The sequence below is a fragment of the Cryptomeria japonica genome, chromosome 2, assembly GCF_030272615.1.
Source record: "Cryptomeria japonica chromosome 2, Sugi_1.0, whole genome shotgun sequence".
Taxonomy (NCBI): Eukaryota; Viridiplantae; Streptophyta; class Pinopsida; order Cupressales; family Cupressaceae; genus Cryptomeria; species Cryptomeria japonica.
This window is the reverse complement of record NC_081406.1, coordinates 225,468,396-225,486,823: the sequence shown is the minus strand read 5'-3', so window position 1 is coordinate 225,486,823 and position 18,428 is coordinate 225,468,396. Positions and strand designations below refer to the sequence as shown.

The 18,428-nt window shown below is 36.1% G+C and overlaps 1 protein-coding gene across 3 annotated transcripts in view; it reads right to left on the bottom strand.

Moving 5' to 3' along the window:
• The window catches only part of LOC131048690 (poly [ADP-ribose] polymerase 2), a 237,155-nt gene that overhangs the window by 198,704 nt on the left and 20,023 nt on the right, over nucleotides 1-18,428 (bottom strand). For all 3 annotated transcript variants that reach the window (XM_057982747.2, XM_057982748.2, XM_057982750.2), the window contains exon 5: nucleotides 10,238-10,319. In XM_057982747.2, coding sequence (XP_057838730.2) covers nucleotides 10,238-10,319 — 82 coding nt within the window. The remainder of the gene's footprint in view (nucleotides 1-10,237; nucleotides 10,320-18,428) is intronic.

The window sequence follows — 18,428 nt, the reverse complement described above, 5'->3', positions numbered from 1 at the left end:
GTTGAAAATGTTATTTAATTTTGAGAGATAGTCTCATTTATTCTGATATACTAATATATTTAAAGATGTTTAGTGTGTAAACTATTTTATTTGTCATGTGTGTGACTCCATGACTGCATGGGCCTTCTGTGAACATTATTGAAGGGTGACGACTTTTCAATAATGAACACTTGTTTCAAATTGATATTGTAAGGTGACGATTTTACAATTATCAGTTTAACTATCTTGATGGATATCATGTGACTTGATATCTGTGGACATGTCATGATAGTATATATATCTTTGCGACATTATGGTAGATATTTGTTGGTTGATATCATTAAATAAACCATAATTATGATAGAGATCTTCATGGTGAATATTATGAACATAATATTCGTGGACATGCCATGAAATCATTCAGTATGGTAGGCATCATGTGACTTGATGCCAGTGCACATACCTTACTTGATAACTATGAGTTATGGTGAGTATCATGAGACTTGATATTATTATTGAAAGATATCTCTGAATATCACTATGGTATGATATCTCCTCTCTTCACAATCAATCAAGAGTGAAACACTGTTTCAATGTCGACACCTAAATACTATTTTATGATGTATTTGGGCCCACGGTAGGCATACTTGGAAAACATTTTGACATGTTTCATAAACCAAGGGCATGAATGTCAATATTCAAGCCTTCACTGATTGTTTCCAAGTACACCTCAGTGAGTAAAACTCCTCAAGGATCACCATCCCAAAATATTTCTCATGAATATAATTGTGAAATAATATATGTTAGTTTAAGCCAATCTCACCCTCTATATCCCCACACCAAGTGGCTAATCCTTCAAAGTCCACCATAGTTGCTATGGATTGCTATTTGATGGAAATTTGCCACCTGATTATGTTCCCACTTTAGCTTGGAAGGTTGACATCAATTATGAGATGGATCCACTCATAATGATAATCTTGAGATTCCTACACCTATTGATTTTGTATGCTTGACCCACATCATAAGCAAGATAAATCTAAGCACAATCCAATTGAGGCAAACTAGGCAAAGCAAGTGGACACTTGAGAGAGGTAGCAACGATGTCGATGTTGATTATGCATAAACTACCATCTTGGTTGTCAATATCTCTCAAGGCATGACTTTCAAATCAATGCAATCTTCAAGAAACTTTAGATTGCCTAGCAAATATCGACAATAAGTAAAACTTGGCCCTTCCATAGTCATATGTAAAAGATATTCATTGTATGCTAATGTGTTGGTTTGAAGGTAGAAAACAAATAAACTGGGATAAACTAGGCTAGCTTTTGTCAAAAGGGATGGAAGAAAAAAAATTGACAATTTATATGATAAGATAGACTGTTATACTAGTATTTACTAGGTTTGAAGATGAGGGTCTCTTTGGTGAAGATAGCAACTACATCAATAAATCAATCCATTTAGTCTTAACTAAAACACACACTTCTTATTATTTTGACAACAAATAACCAGCCCTATTATATTGGAAGAAACTTATTAAGACTAGTCAATAAGAGAAGTTTTTAAAAAAAAAAAAGATTAAATGAAACTAATTTACAAAAAAACAATGAGGCAATTCAGTAATTTACTGAAACTAAGATATGAGAATGAGACCCAACAATAGGAAGTCAAGCACTGAAAATAACTCGAAGTGGAATTGTGGCAGCGACTGATTTCCCTCCTGCCATACAGTGCCCGAAGCTGATCATTGAATGTGCAAAATATTACAACTCCAAGTGAAGACCAGTTGTAGCTCCTGATGGCAAGCTATTGGCCAATCTCACAACTAAAGCAATTGCCGAAGCTTTTGGAATTCCCACATATCATTCCATGGTATACAAGACAAAGGAGAGGGTAGCAAGGTTCTATGATTCTGAAGAGGATGGATGCACGCGTATCATCAACCGTAAATGGATGTAGAAGCCAAAGCCCCATCAATCCAAAATGCCTAAGCAGCTTACCGAGATGGACTTCAAGCAAGAGTACAATGACCTCGTGATGTTGATGAGTCAAGTCATGGGATGTCCGCAAGTATTCATCTCTGAGCCATGGATGTTCTACTTCATAGAAGAGGTGATGGATACAATAAAGATCATAGATTGGGCAAGGGTGATCAATGACAACCAGGATGAGCAATTGAAGAATTTAATACATTGACGATCCTTTTACATGGGCTCATACATTGTTTATATGTTGGCAAGGATGGCTAGATTCAGCGGATTATTGGGCAAAGGACCCATGGGATGTGGTCCAGGACAATTCAAAGTATACAAGTGCTGCCCTCAGTTGCACTTGCATAGCACCTCCTATTTCAAGAGAGCTGACGATGCCTTCACCATGAATATTGTCTGATCTCCACAAGGAGGCGTTCACATGAGGCTGTCACAATAAGCAAGGAAATTGATAAAAAAAAGTACGGAGCATGGTTCATCCAATTTCCAAGTTTCACCTACATCCGGCTTCAAGGATTCTCTTCCTATCCTTACAAGCTCCCAAGGTACCCAACTGACAAGATGGTATTTCTCGAGGTAACAAGGCAATTGATAGCTTATGACAAGATCCAAAAAAAGAAGAAGAAAGGTGGAATCGAGTTCCCAATCATCATGAGAGATTCCGATAAAATGTGCATGTCATTAGCTGCAGCAAGAAAGTCAGCAAAAGAACTACAGTTCTATCACCTCACATTCCACACTGTGAGATCAGATTTTGATCCATATGATAAGATAAAAATGGTGGCTGGTGTGACGCATAGGCATAAGATACAACTCGAAGATTATTGGGCTAATGCCATAGATGAATATGAGGTCAAGAAGAGAATGTTTCCCAAGTTACCCCTCAAAATGATAAGAATATGTGAAATCCTCCTAGTGCCAGATTAGGTGGAAGAGGATGTGAACAATGTTCGCCCGGATTTTGAGAAAGAGAAAGACAAGCCAATCCAAGCCCCTAATTGATCAGAACTAGAAATCGTTGATCTTGACACATTAAGCAGGTCAGTAACAAAATTCACAAGACTTTGGGTTGAGTGTCACATCAGCAAGCTAAAAGCAAAACTGCTTGCCTGACTTATCATTTGATGGGAGAATGAAGCTACCGAGGAATCATCAATAGTTCAAGCCAACTAAGGAACAAATCCTCAGGGAAAGGCAGAGCGTGGAAAAGAGAAGAGCATTGCTCGGGATTTGTAGTCAAAGAAAAGGCAGGACATCCCGAGAGAAGAACCGTAGCCAAAGGAGAAAGTGCAGTCATCTCCTAGCAATTCCTCGAGTGTACAAGAAGTTGACCTCTTCATAGGAGAAATAATCGGTTTCAATACAAGGATTGAATCCCAAGAAGAGGGTTAAATAACTTCGAAGGCACAAGATACACAAAGTCCCAATGCTTCCAGGGAGCCTGGTTAGCAAAGGAATAAAGAACAAGAACCTCCTCCGAATACAAAATTGCATACCCAGGAATGTTTCAAGACAGTGGCAATTGGAGACTTGGAATTCCAAGAAGAAATAACACAGGAGCAAGAACAGCTAGAAGTGCATTATCAACAGTCAGCTACTCCAAAATGGCTACGGGAAAGGACAAGAAAGGATCCAGAAGAAGAAATTGATCACGCAGTAGAGTTGCAGGAATTTCTAAGCCGAATAAATAAGCAAGTAGAGAAGAAGGCAGCAAAGAAATTCTCCAAGGTCACCAAGGATGAATCAGGATCCAAAATTCTACATGTGGCAGTGCCAAGGACTGACAAGGCTAGGAATGAAATCACTCCAAAAGAATATGATGTAACGACAATTGATTTGCAATGTGCTACCAAGGCACAGGTAATGGAGGATTTTGATGATTCCTCTCAGGCATTGAAAGAACAAATGAAGAAGATGGAAGAGAAATACAAGAAATTAAAAAGCGAGAACAAAGCTCTGTGTGGGTATGTGCAACGCCTAATGCATCCATTTAGGTAGAAAGATCAAGCTTTTGTTCCTCCTACAACTCTTCCGAAGGAATCAATTGATGCCCTTGAAGAAATGAGGAAGATCACCCAGGGCACTAAGAAATGGGTGAAGCCGTGTGATGTCCCCTTCTAGCTAGAGACATCACTCTAGCTTGTGATTAGCCTATCAAAGACCCTCGTAGGCTAGTAGGATTGGATAGAGGGTCACCTTGGCGTGGAGATCTCCCGGTGACAGAGCAGAGTACACTTCTGGGTTGCCAGAGTTTGTTTATGATGAGTTTTGCTTTGAGTTTGGCTTGGCCAGGCTATTTTTAGCAGTTGGAGATGGACCTCAGCTATTTTTAGCAGACATCATGGTCATATGGGTGGTCAACTAGTGAGCTCCAGTTTCAGACGGCATAACTAAATTCAAAATATTCGTGGAGTTAGACAAGTTTGAATGACTTAGCATTTATTATTAAGTGATTTAATAATAAAGTTATAAAGTGACTTTATATTATAATCACTTAACTTGAGGGTCAACTCATCATTAAACGGGGCCATGTTTTTAATTAAATTATCTGAGCCAGACTATTGAAATATTAAAATTAAATGCCCATTTAATGATTAAAATCGTTTTGACACCCAAAGTGAAATTAAATGAAATTACAAGCAAAACTGTAATTAAGAGGATTAGGGTACGACTTGCAAAAAAGGATATATAGCGTTGAGTTTGGAAAGAAGAGGATGGCTATTTTATTTTGACATTGTGAAATTGAAAGGGTTTTGCTCTGGAGACTAGGGTTTTCAGCCACCATTGGAGGACGTAGTTGCTTCAATGTTCACCATCTGAGCTGATGAAATATTCAGTGATATTTGGTTTCAGGAAGACTTTATTCAGAGGTCTTATTTGCATCTAATTGCACAGAATTGAAGAATAAATTCACGAGAAATTATTGCAGATTTATTGAAGAAATTTTGGTGATTAACAAGTACGGTACGGATTGCTACAGTACCACCGTACGGACTGCTACAGTGCCGCGTGAACAGTAATTTTTTTCAAAAAATTAAAATTTGCAGTTTGCAGATTTTTCAACTACTGGGACAGCAAAAATCAGGTTTTTTATCTTACATTGTAATGAATTTGTTTTCCAGGCATATTGGCCATAAAACAGAACAACATTCCCTTGATAGTCTCGTAAATTAATTCCAGCAGTAATATTATTGTTTCAGTATTATTTTAAGCATAGGAGTTTATTTCAGTATTGTATCATTGCTCATTATTACCAAAAAAAAAACACAAAAAAATCCATAAACATTCAAAAACCAAAACAAATTCAAATCTACTGCATTCAAAAGAAACAGTCAGCAGAGGAGAGCCAAGTTGGGTTCTTACAAGCCGCATGTAAGTTCATTGAGAACTCTTGGCTCGGATGTATGGGAGGGTCCTAGCTATCCTTGGCAGAATAGAGAATGTAGACCAAGCATGGGAAGACACACACATCTACTAGGATAAGACCATTCCACTCTTGGAAGCATTGATTGAAATCCTAGGCAAGCATTGATAGACGACGAAGTCATAAGAAAAAAAGAGGCATATGACTTCCCTTGGTGGTATTGTGTAGTGACCACCGGGAAGGAATTCTTTGAAAGGTCAAATGAAGAGTCAGCTCGATTGAGGAAAGCAATCAAGAATATTCAGAAAAGAATCCTCAATACAATTGAAGCATTGTTCGCAAGGAAACTAACAGATGAGGAGATGGCAGCAAATAATTTGAGAAACAAGCTGAAAGAATTCGTTTTCATGGAGTCCTTCTCAGAGGATGACCTAGGGAATTTTTCCATATTCTCAGGCATCATGCGCAAAACTCAGGAGGCAATGTCAAGATGGGAGACGATTTTCTGCAAGTGTGAAAAGGACAGCTATTTTGGAGGATAAGCTCAAGACTACGCCAAGTGTCTCTATGGGCGAACTTGAAATCGTCATGGCTTTATTCATTGCATTTGCCACCAGAGAGAGGGATAGTGGGCGCCCTATTTTGGACGATGAGCTATTAAATGTATAGTGGGTGAGTTGAGTGATGGGTTATTAAATGCATAGTGGGCCTAATGCCTCATTGATGACTGAGACCCACTAAATGGCGTCACATGGGTCATTTTTTGTCAAACCCTAATTAGGGCTTGCATACTGAAATCTTGGCCCTTGATTTCAATTTGATCTCGATCGTACATTTCATTTTTGGGGCCTATAAAAAGGGTTTGCCCTCTCATTTGTAATAAGAGGAAGAATTTTATGAAATTGTTGCTATAAACTATCAAGATAAAAAGAGTAACTCATTGAATTTTGGTGATTACTTGTGTTGTTTTGGAGTTTGCAAGGTTTCCCTTCCTCAAGTAGATTAGATTTGTTTTCAAGCAATTAGATGAACGAAATGGATAATATTGTTTTGTGGTGAAATCATTTGCTCATACCTTATGCAAATAGATGATTTCTACTTGCAGTGTAAGGTTGGTCTGAGCCTTTTATGTGTATGCTTAACTTCGATCATTGAATGTGCATTGCTCTTCTTGATGGTGTGAAAATTCTTAGCACAACCTTTGAAGATTGCATCTCCTTCGCGTAGTTGTCTAGGTTGGCGAAACAAAGTGTGGTTCATTTCACCTAAGCAGTCATTGTCTTTTCGGTTCTTTAGGATAAGAATAGAATCTCTCAATCCCTTACTCTTTTACTTTCAATACATTTCATTGGAACATTTCAAAATTATTACACTCCCAAATCATTCAGTGTATTTCCTTGAAGCCTAAATTTGTTTAAGTCTTCTAAAAGATTGTTTCACTTCACGTAAGTCCCCCTTGGATTATCAGCATACATCAAGCCAAATGAGCTCATATCCGTCACAAAGTCGCACGTTCGCAGTAGGAACCTTGGAATCACTTGTATGATCTTTCACAATCTTAGCATACATGGGATTTTTCTCAAGCGAGGATAGAGTGTCCATTGGAAACTTTATTTTGTGTTGGTGTGGTCACAAAACACCCATCAACACGTCCCCCCACTGCACTAACATTGTCGTCAAGACATCGTTGAGACGTCAAGAATGGCAAGACATCCCAATGATGTCCCAAGTACTCCCAGGAGCCCCTTGACTATCCCAAGGACATTTAGGCATCTCTCATGGCCTCCAGTAAGAAACTCCAATTGAAAACAAAAAAAGGTGATAAATTTGTGAAAATAGCATTCATAATGAAGATTTGTAAGGTTTTGGCATTGCCCCTCAACCCCACTGGGAGCTCTACCACAGACTCCCACAAGGGGTGCTAACCCTTGACCTTGTTGCGGTCTTTGCCCCAAATCCCCACAAGGGGTGCTAACCCTTGACCTTGTTGCGGTCTTTGCCCCAAATCCCCACAAGGGGCATTGCTCCTTGACTCCAAATCTCCACCCACCATTGTTATTGTTAATGCAATCATTGTCATGTTTTTTTATGTTTATTAGTTTAAACTTCACTTAATATGCCAAAGTTTCATTTGCAATTCTTACACTTGGTTTGCTCCCAAAGTTTGAAAACTCTAGCCACCATTGTTAATGTTCAAATTTCAATGCAATCATCGTCATGTTTTTAATGTTTGTTAGTTTAAACTTTACATAGTATGTCAAAGTTTCATTTACAATTCTTATACTTGTTCATTATACATCTTTTTATAACTAATTTTTCAAGTAATATATGTATTTGCACCACCCTCCTACCCCCACCCCCCCCCCCCCCACCTCTGCTGTCCCAAACTTAGACCCTTGGTCCCCCGGTCAAGAAACTCCATGGAACTATGTTTTATATCCATTGTTTTGCAATACCACCTAGAAATTTCCTTTAGAAAAATGCATGTAAATAATCACATATGGATTAGGGTTAACAATAGGTAAAATATATCTTATTGCACGGTGAATGATTGAGTTAATACAATGTGTTGTTTTTGTTGGGTTTTTCCTTAACGGGTTTCCTAGGATAAACAACCATGTTACTCTATAAATGTGTCACCATTTATTTCAAAATGCATTCAAGATTAAAATAGCATTGCTTATTTTGTACTTAACTATCAACATAGTTCAAAAACTCGAACTTCGCAAACCCAAAAGATATCAACAACTCAACAAAATTTGCAAACATGAAAAAACACAAAATTGTAAAATATTCTTAAAACATTTATAAAACTGAATTTGTTAAAGGTCATAAGTAGTTTCATGTTACATTCCAATGACATAGATTAAAAAATTGCATATACATATTAATCTTTTACAAGTTTCATCATGGAAAAATGGGCCAAAACATTATTTTTTACTTTTTAAAACCAAAGCAAGGGATTCGGGGTGGCAAACCCCAAGGGGGTCAAAGGGCAGCGCTACATAGGGTTGGGGGCAAAGCCACTAATGGGATTGAGGGGTAGTGCCCTTTGTGGGGGTCTAGGGGCAATGTCCTTTCAAGATTCAAGGGCATGCCCCTAGTGCATATCCTATCGCAATATAAGGTGAAGTCTTGGGGTGGAGCACCCACCACCAAGCTCAAATTTAGTCCTTCATGACCAAACAAATCTTCATGACACGTGCTCAACTGCTTGAAAAACTTGATGCAAAAACAATAAAAATGACTCTTTTCTTTTCTAACTTACAAGTTATTGGCAAAAATTTTGTGCACGTTTTCACCAATAACTTGCAGGAGATTTCTTCAACAAGTTATTAGCAGGCTTTATCGAACCCACAAGTACTCACAAGTGTTGCAAGTTATTGGTGATTCTTTGAACTATGGTTTATCAATATATTTTTACTTCAACCATCACCAATCACCAATGATCACTTTCACTCTAGATACCCCACAATTACACCAAATGCCACACATCTTCAAGCTAGTACTTGAGTATAACAGGGATGTCAACAAGTCTTACAAGAAAAGAAGATATACGTATGAGTATTGTGCATTTTCTTGCCATATCTGAGTGCATAATTATTTTAGCACATTGTATTCTTAACAATAACATGTGTTTGTGCAAGTGTTATTTAATTTAATTATTCATGGATAGTACCACTTGTGTTTTATACAAATAATTCTTTAAAGGTTTTCCAACCAGCACATCTCTTTAGCCAACAACTATATATATAGATATATATATAGACTGCACACATGTTGTAAGAAATCTCTTATATATTCTATCTTGTTGTACTGCTGTCCCTAATTAGAGAATACTGTATATGCAGATTTTATATGAATGCCAAATTATTATTCTATTTTGTGAGCTGTCCTTTGTTTGTATATTTTTGTTGTTTGGTTGTTTATTTTTTTTCAATGTCCATACTACAAATCCTAAGAACATCTACAGTGTACATTCTCAATAGTTCCTTAAGAAGGTTGCAAATAATGTTTGTATCCATTATATGATATATTGATCATGATTTCTGCTAGCTATCCCTCATTATTTAAACAAAAATCAATGTTCACCTACACTAGCTTATCTAGTATGCATCTAAGACTCTTCTATTAATTTTCAATTCTATTTTCTTCAGCTTGATTACTTTGGGACAACCTTTATAATCTCAATACAAACAAGCCCAATCATAGCCAACTGAAAAGAATTGCTCTGGCATGCCTAATGAAAGGAATTAAATTTCTCAGTTCATCATATAAAGGGAGATCTTTATTTCAAAAAAAAATGGACACTACAATGCTTAATTGTAGGAGTTTGTACAAGCAGAGCATAACTTTTTGGCTGGTATAAAGTGGCCCTTTGCATGTGAATATCTAATGACTAAAAGACAGATGTACAGAAAAGGACTCCAGAAATATAGAAACTGGTTCCATACACATGCATTCTATAAGATTGTGATAAAAATGCTAAATACTGACAAATTGATAAAAATATCTCTATAACGGCACATAATGCAAGACCTACAATCAACTGCCCAAGACAAAATCGGCTTATGTGACCTGAAAGGGGTGCAATCAAGGCCAATATTATTGAACATTCTACACCAATCTACTCTGGCATATCCCTAACTTCCAATAGCTTTTAGCTTAAAACTTATAGTGAAAATTTTTAATTTCGCTTTCTTCTGCAAACTAATAAAAAAAAGAAAATCTGAAAATTATTTATTGAGCATGGCGGTAAGCAAAACAAAATCACTTATCATTATCCAATTTAAATGAACAATTGGTGAAAATTCTTCAGGACAACAGTTAATAAAACAGAAGTTGAAAGCAAAAATTGAAAACGCTTCCAAATTCTTCAAGCATCTTAAAAGGATAAAGAGCATACCTAAAGCTTGAATAACATAAAACTTGTTATTATTTTCAGTAACATTCGTCTGATTCAGCATTGCATCATAGATATTATCCCCCTGATAATATTAGCACATCAAACGCATTCATTATTTCTGGAACACTTAAGAAAGGAATTTCAATGAATACAAAAGGATTTTATAAATTTATACCATATATATATCTGAGTCTGACTACTAAGAGAAAAGGTTCAAGAAGGCTGAAAGCTGAGTAACAGACTAAGAGAAGCATTCACACAAGTCCTTACCAAAACCTATGATTATAAGACACGTTTTACAGTATAACGCTATACCTTTTATCAGCTATTTTATCAGTATAGTTTTGTATTGTGCATTCGCCATTGTAATGCTTTGATTTTTCTTAAACAAAAAAAATGTTTCGATAAATAATATCCAAAAAGGTGCCAATAACACTCATACCCACAATACATTTCTTAGTTTTGCACTTTATTTCATCTTGGTGTTTGTGTGTGTGTGTGTATGCATATATACATATATATGTGTGTGTGTATATGTATGTGTATGTATATATATGTGTGTATATATGCATATATGTGTGTGTGTATATACATACGTACATACATGTATGTGTATGTGTATGTGTATGTGTATGTGTATGTGTATGTGTATGTGTATGTGTATGTGTATGTGTATGTGTATGTGTGTATATATGCATATATACATATATATACATACATACATACATACATACATATGTATGTATGTATGTATTACTACAAACAGGAAAATAGATTAGTGGTGGGCAATTATTTTTTATGTTGGGATTCAATGGAGAGATTAAGAAACTTCAAACAATATTCATATAATTTTTTTTATTCATAGCAGTGAACCAATAACACTGATTTATAATATTTATACACCATTGTGAGCAAAGGTTACCTTAGTTTAGCTAAGTAGTTTAGGTTAAACAAATTGAATTATGATATTAATTAATTGTAATATGAACAATGCATCTTATACACCTGATGTAGACGGAATAGTATGTCTTAATTAGCAGCCCAGTCAGCTTCTCTTAATTAGTAGACCAGTCAGCTTGTCTTAATTAGAAGCCCAGTCAGCTCCCTAGTGCACTCCCTAATTAGATAATTGAGTTCACTAGACTCGTCCCGTGTGTTAACTCTAAATCAAATTTCGTCAGGATTCAATCCTCCTTGCCCAACAAAAAGGCACATGTGTATTCAATTTCAGATAAAATCAATAATGTAAAGCTTTTTGTTGGAAGTAAGCCACGCCCTGACCAACAATGGACTGGCCACAGACGGGTCAATAGCTCAACTGGTAGAGCACTCCAACAGCAAATGGAAGGTCCTAGGTTTAAGTCCTAGCTGGTCGAGTTGAGCTGTAGCTTAACATGTGATAACAAAGCAGGGCTAGGAGCTCCAAGCACCTGCAACGTGGCTTATGGGGCACAATTGAAAATAAGCCACACCCCGACAATGGACTGGCCACAAAAGGGCTAATAGCTCAGTTGGTTGAGCACTCCAACAACAAATGAAAGGTCCGAGCTTTGAGTCATATCTGGTCCACAAGAGTTGTGGCTCAACATTCTTTTGGTTTTGCAATTGTTCTAGTGCTGTACAATTAAATTGAAAAAACATTGTTTCAGTGGATTTTAGCTAAATTCAACAAATAATTATGTGTGGATATAAAGAAGGTTTTGATGTCAGACTTTCTCTTAACTTTGCCTTGCTTTTATAACTTTTATTTGAATTTTATTTTTTCATGTAGCTTCCTAGCTAGGTCGGCTAGAACCTAGATTAATAAAATGTGTTTATTAACACCAATTTAAATATATTAATTATTAAATATTTAAAAATTAAATAAATTTGGGCTGGGGGCCTAGCTTGATTGGCAAGAGCTTCCAGTTGTAAAGCACAAGGTCATGAGGTCTAGTCTCCCCCCAACCCACGCAGTACCGAAGGAGGTGTTTAGCCAGCATCACCGGTCATGTTAAAAAGTTTACCAAGCCATTGCAGTTTATAGGGGAGTGCTATACCCGATTCCTTCAGTCTAAAAAAAAATTAAATTAATTAATTAATTAATAAAATTAATAAAGTAAACTTCAAATTTAAATTTGGCTGCCACTTTTTGAGCTCTAGCATTTTGGTAAACAAGTATATAATTCAATTCACATGTTGAGCACCATGAAGCTGGAAAATTGGATACTTTATCAATTAATTCCTTAAATGCCTTGCCAAGACGCAAACCCTAGCAACCACACAAGGATTGGGACGAAAACCCTAACCTTACTCCAATGGTTTTCCTTCTGAAATTGCATTTTTTAATCAGATCACTTCTATTTACTTTCAAAAACACTTATCCCCACACACACACACACACATATATATATATGTATATATTGAAAACACTTTTTAATACTACATAGGCCCTATAACAATTTAGTTAAGTTGCCATTTTGAAAATAAAACAATTGTGCCCAACGTAAAATATTATTATTACATTACTCCCCTTATTTTATCTCTTAGCCTATGGGAATTAAAAAAAACACTATGGGTCATCAATTAATTACTTTAATTAGGAAAAGGGGACATGAAGAGGATGAAATTTTCATATCTCGAGTCAACAAGTGCAGCTCTTTGATTTCAATAGGCGAATTCATACAAGGTCTGTGTAGGTGCATCCAAAGTGATTTCAATTGGAGCTTGTGGCTTCTTTGGCTAGAGCTTTCCTTGGGAAAACTCATGAACATATTTGTAGTAACAAGCGGCCTTACTTTTCTTTGTAATAAGTATATATATTTAGTGGATTCAAATACTAAGTGCTTTCATTTCAATTTATTGTATTATATACACACACTTTAGATGATATCAATGGATTATATACACACACATTAAATGATTTCAATGTTTGGTAATGATGACAACTTTTTGCTATTCTCATCCTTTGTGCAGCTTTTCGCCTGTCAGTTAGCAGACCACTAACAATCTCATTTGTTACTATTAACGTGTCATTACTCATCTCACTCTTAATGTATGCCACCCAGCACATTTTAACCACACTTACCATATTTGAGACCTACTACTCAGTCCAACCATTGCCATTGAAACCACCCACACTCATCATGTTTTTTGGCCTTATTATATTCACACCCATCATTTTCCATTACCTGTATCCCATGACTTTTGCGGTCTGGCATAATTATCAATAATATCATGTGTGTTGAAAAAAGAAAAAATGTGGCAAGCCTTAGCCTCTTATGTTCCCAAAACCTTGCCCTTGCCTCTATTCTTCGAGGAATATCCAGAATATTGTCAGCTATAACTGGACTTCACAATCCTTTGATGCCTGAATTTAGGATGCTTAAAGAGTTCAGAAATTCACAATTCAACCGAGTCTCCCACTTTCATAGCACAACTACTTGCTACCCAGCCCATTGCAACAAGTTAGCCAATTATTGTCAATCACCCAAATTAATCATATTCTTAACCCAATAACTGGTTCAACTTTTTCATATCCTCTTTTCAAAATCCGAATAATTTGAAAGACCTGTAACCTATTTCTCATTTCCCATTGGCTAAGGGATAAAGTTAGGGAAATAATTTTATAATAATATTCTAAGTTGTCCTAGCAACTTTATTTTTATACCATTGTAAAACAACTTATGTATTATTATTTTAATGAAGGAGCTTAAATAGTAAAGTGTTTTTGAACAGTATTGGAGGGAATTTTGGAAAGGAAAAGATAATTGTAAAAGGAATTGCTTGGCACAAAATAAGGCATATGTTGTTATGCTGTAATTGCTGTTAAACCTTTTTTTCTAAGTTGCCGGTTCGGGTTTGGGCACCGGTTGTAATATCCCCTAATAAATTCCAAGTCTAAGTCTAGACTAGCATATTAATTCTTTTATATTAGTTTTCAATTTACTAATATAAATTAATTAATTAATAAATGATTTTTGTAATATTAATTATTTTATATTAATTATCCATTTGTTAATATAAACTAATTAATAAGCTCCTAAACTATTCGATAGTTTATCGATAGTTCTAAATAATGGAAATGGCTTATTGGTTGGTTCGATTCAGTTCGGAAACAAGTTTTCTCGAACTACCTTTGAGGTTGATTTAAGGAGGAAGAGATTTGGGAATGGGGGAGAATGGAAGATTGTGAAGCCTGCGTGTAAGGATACACGTTTAGATTATTTTGCCTTTCGTCATTTGGTAGACTGGCCTATTGGTTCGTATGATTCTGGAGTAGAATCGTTATTTACTGAAGCAGCGTGAATTTCTTTTACGGAAAGACCCCTATGTGTTATGATGTGGGTGTGTGTGTTTTCCTACACCGCAAGACTGGGAATACTACCGTCGAAGACTTGGTGTTTGAACCAAACGCGGCACTCAATGCAAATCGTCTCCCCGTGCTTCTGTAACCCGATATCGGGATTGTAGCGTGTGGATATTAACGCTTGTTTTTGATAATGCCGCGGTGTGGCGTGGAGGCTGCAGTCATCGCGGGGAGATGTTGGAAGTGCTACCAAACATTACGCATGCCGTGAAGACCACGTGCTTCAGTCTTGTTCGTATACGAAGATTTTTCAGTGGTATAAAATTCTAGGTAAACTGTCTACAACCGTGGGTGTCTTTCTCTGTCCTGTTCATTGAAGAATATATAACGAGCCTATGGTAGCGTTCTGCAACAAGTTTGGGACCAACGTGTAATTCATAATCGGCAATCACAGCTTATCTATCAAGTGCACCATGAACCCTTCCAGTTAATTGTTCGAATGCTTAATTTAAATGTACAGATTCCTAATGTGCAATGAGTGTAAAGACAATGTATGCATACTACAAAATTTATACAGAATTAAACTTTATGAACTGAACAGTTTGTAGTTACAGAATTGTGGAATATTGATGTCTAAGTTTCAATAAAACAACATTTAATTTGTTTTTGTCCAAATACATCCTTACATACTCTGAGAACTTCATTTATCAGCAAATACATTAGTTGAGGATTTTTACAGTGGTATCAGAGCATTTGAATTTTGCCAGCCTGTAGGGTGTTTTTTTGAGTTGAAAATTCTATGTGTAGCTGAGTATGCACCAAGGAAATTATAATTTCCGGAATACTAGGGTCTGACAAAACAGAGATCAAAACTTTCCTTTAGTACAAAGTAGCTCTTCTATTCAGTTTGAAATTGAGGACAGCCATACTGCAACTAACGAAGAGATTATTTTTGAAACAAACAATATGGGGGAACCTGAAAACAATAGGGATCTCATAGCAGCTTTAATCAGAAATCAACAAGATATGCAGGACAATGTCAACAGAATGACTAATTTAATGACCCAATTTATGGCACAAAATATTAATCAGCATCAAAATAATGGAAATAATCAACATCAAAATGTTGAGGTAAATAATGGGGGTAGAGATGAGCATTCTGTTAATAATAATCAGCCAGAAAGAACAGGAACAGCCAGACCCTTTATGCCAACTTTCACGGCTAGGAATGTGCAACCAGAAAACGAACCGACAATTAGAGAATTACAGGATGAGATACACCATGATTGGTTATTATCAGGGGATGATTTTAGATCAACAATGACATGTAGAGAATACCTGGATGTCAAAATGAAACATAGGCCAAGAGGACAAGGAGGGAATAACAGTGAATTACAGAGGAAAATCGGTAAGATGTCTATTCCTTACTTTGATGGGTCAGGGAAAACCACAACTAGGGCTTGGGTGCAAAAACTTGACACCTATTTTCAATTAAATCCTATGTTGGAAGATGAAGCAATCAAATATGCAGCATTACATCTTGATGGTGTAGCACACGAATGGTGTCATCATGGGCAAGTAACTTTGGGTCATAATCAGATTATTACATATGTTGAATTCACTGAGAAACTTATTGACAGATTTGATTCTAAAGATCCTGAACTTCATCTAAAAGATTTAACTCAGCTTAAGCAAACTAGAACTGTTGAGCAATACATTTCTGAATTTGAAAAGTTGGCAGTTTAGTAACTGAAATTTCAGAGAGACACAAAATTGTTATATTCATAGATGGATTGTCTGATTCACTCAAAGGATGGGTTAAATCTTTAAATCCTCCTACTTTATAGATAGCTATTAAAAGAGCAAAGGAATTGGAACCTTCTTCAAAAGGGAAAACGTTTAATAAAGAACCACCTCTTAAGCTAGATAAAGACAAACAACCCTTTAACAAGGAAAATTTCCCTAATAACAGGTTAGATAAAGAAGAAAGGGAAGAACTCAGAAGAAAAAACTTTGTTTCAGCTGTAGAGAATCATGGCAGCCAGGGCATAGATGTCTAGGAAAGGGGAAAATTCATTACATTGAGGTTATGTCAGATAGTGATGATGAAGAGAATGTTGAACCTAACATAGAACTTGCATCAAAGAACAAAGAATCAGAGACAGTAAAACATGGTGAAGGAGTAATAGCTTCTATGACAAGAACACCACATTATAATATTTTCAGAGTTAGAGGAGTTTTGAACGGGCAACGTGTGGTTGTTATGCTTGATAGTGGTTCTACTCATAATTTTATAGATGCAGCTCTTGTAGTAAAGCGTGGTTTGCAAACTGAAAAACATGAAGGTTTTGATGTTAGAGTAGCAGGTGGAACTAATTTATCCAGCACTCATAAGGTGCCTAAATTGAGTATTACCCTTGGTAATTATACTGTTACTGATGATTTTTATGTAATTGATTTGGCTGACACTAATGTTGTTTTGGGTATTCAATGGATGGAAACCTTGGATGAGTATACTCAGAGTTTCAAAAGATTGGAATTTTCTTTCAAAATTGATGATAAGAAAGTAGTACTTCGTGGAATATCTAACAGTGGTCCCAGGATCGTTAGTGCTAAAAGAATGGAGGCTATATTCAGACATGGAGATGTGGCATGGTCAGCACAATGTTTAATCTCTAACAAGGTATTAGGATTTGAATCTAGATCTTATCAAGATGATTTGTTAAAAGTATTAGATTCACATCATGTGGTTTTCAGTGATATTCCTCCAGGAGTCCCACCTGATAGAGGATTTGAACATACCATTGAATTAAAAGACGGTGCCAAACCGGTTATCACAACTCCTTACAGGCATCCTAAAACATTCAAGGATGAAATAGAAATGGCAATTAAAGAATTGTTGGATATGGGGCATATCAGGCCTAGTTCTAGCCCTTTTGCATCATCAATAGTACTGGTCAAAAAGAAGGATGGAACTCTTCGTATGTGTATTGATTACCGAGCTCTTAACAAGAAGACGATCAAAAACAGGTATCCAATTCCTCATATTGATGAGTTGTTAGATGAATTACATGGTGCTGTTTATTTTTCTAGAATCGATTTGAGGTCAGGATATCATCAGATTAAGTTAAGAGATCAAGATATTCATAAAACTACTTTTCGCTGTCACTATGGCCATTATGAATTCTTGGTTATGCTGTTTGGTTTAACAAATGCTCCGGCAACATTTCAGTCTTGTATGAATCATATCTTTAGCAAACAGTTGAGGAAATTTTTGCTAGTTTTCTTTGATGATATATTGATTTACAGTAAAACCTAGGAAGATCACTTAAAACACATTGATATAGTTATTGGTATTATGGAATCTCAATCACTTTATGCAAAGGCTTCTAAATGTGAATTTGGAATGATAGAAATTTTGTATTTAGGGCATATGATCAGTGCTACAGGTGTACAAGTTCATCAGGAAAAGATAAGAGCCATTTTGGATTGGCCACCGCCACGAAATCTTACCAAGTTAAGAGGATTCTTTGGTTTATGCAGTTATTATAGGCGATTTGTCAGAGGCTTTTCATAGCTTGGGGTTGGGAGATCTTACCAAAAAAGGGGCATTCCGATGGACTGAAGAAGCACAATTAGTTTTTGAGAAACTTAAAGAGGTAATGAGTTCTTGCCCAGTACTTGCATTTCCTGATTTTAATCAACCTTTTGTTTTGGAATGTGATGCTTATGGTGAGGGAATAGGAGCAGTTTTAATGCAAAATAAACATCCTATAGCTTATGAAAGCAGGAAACTTAGTAACCTTGAGAGATTGTATTCCATTTATGACAAGGAAATGTTGGCTATCATGCATGTAGTGACAAAATTTAGACAATATTTGGTTAGTGGCAAATTTGTAGTAA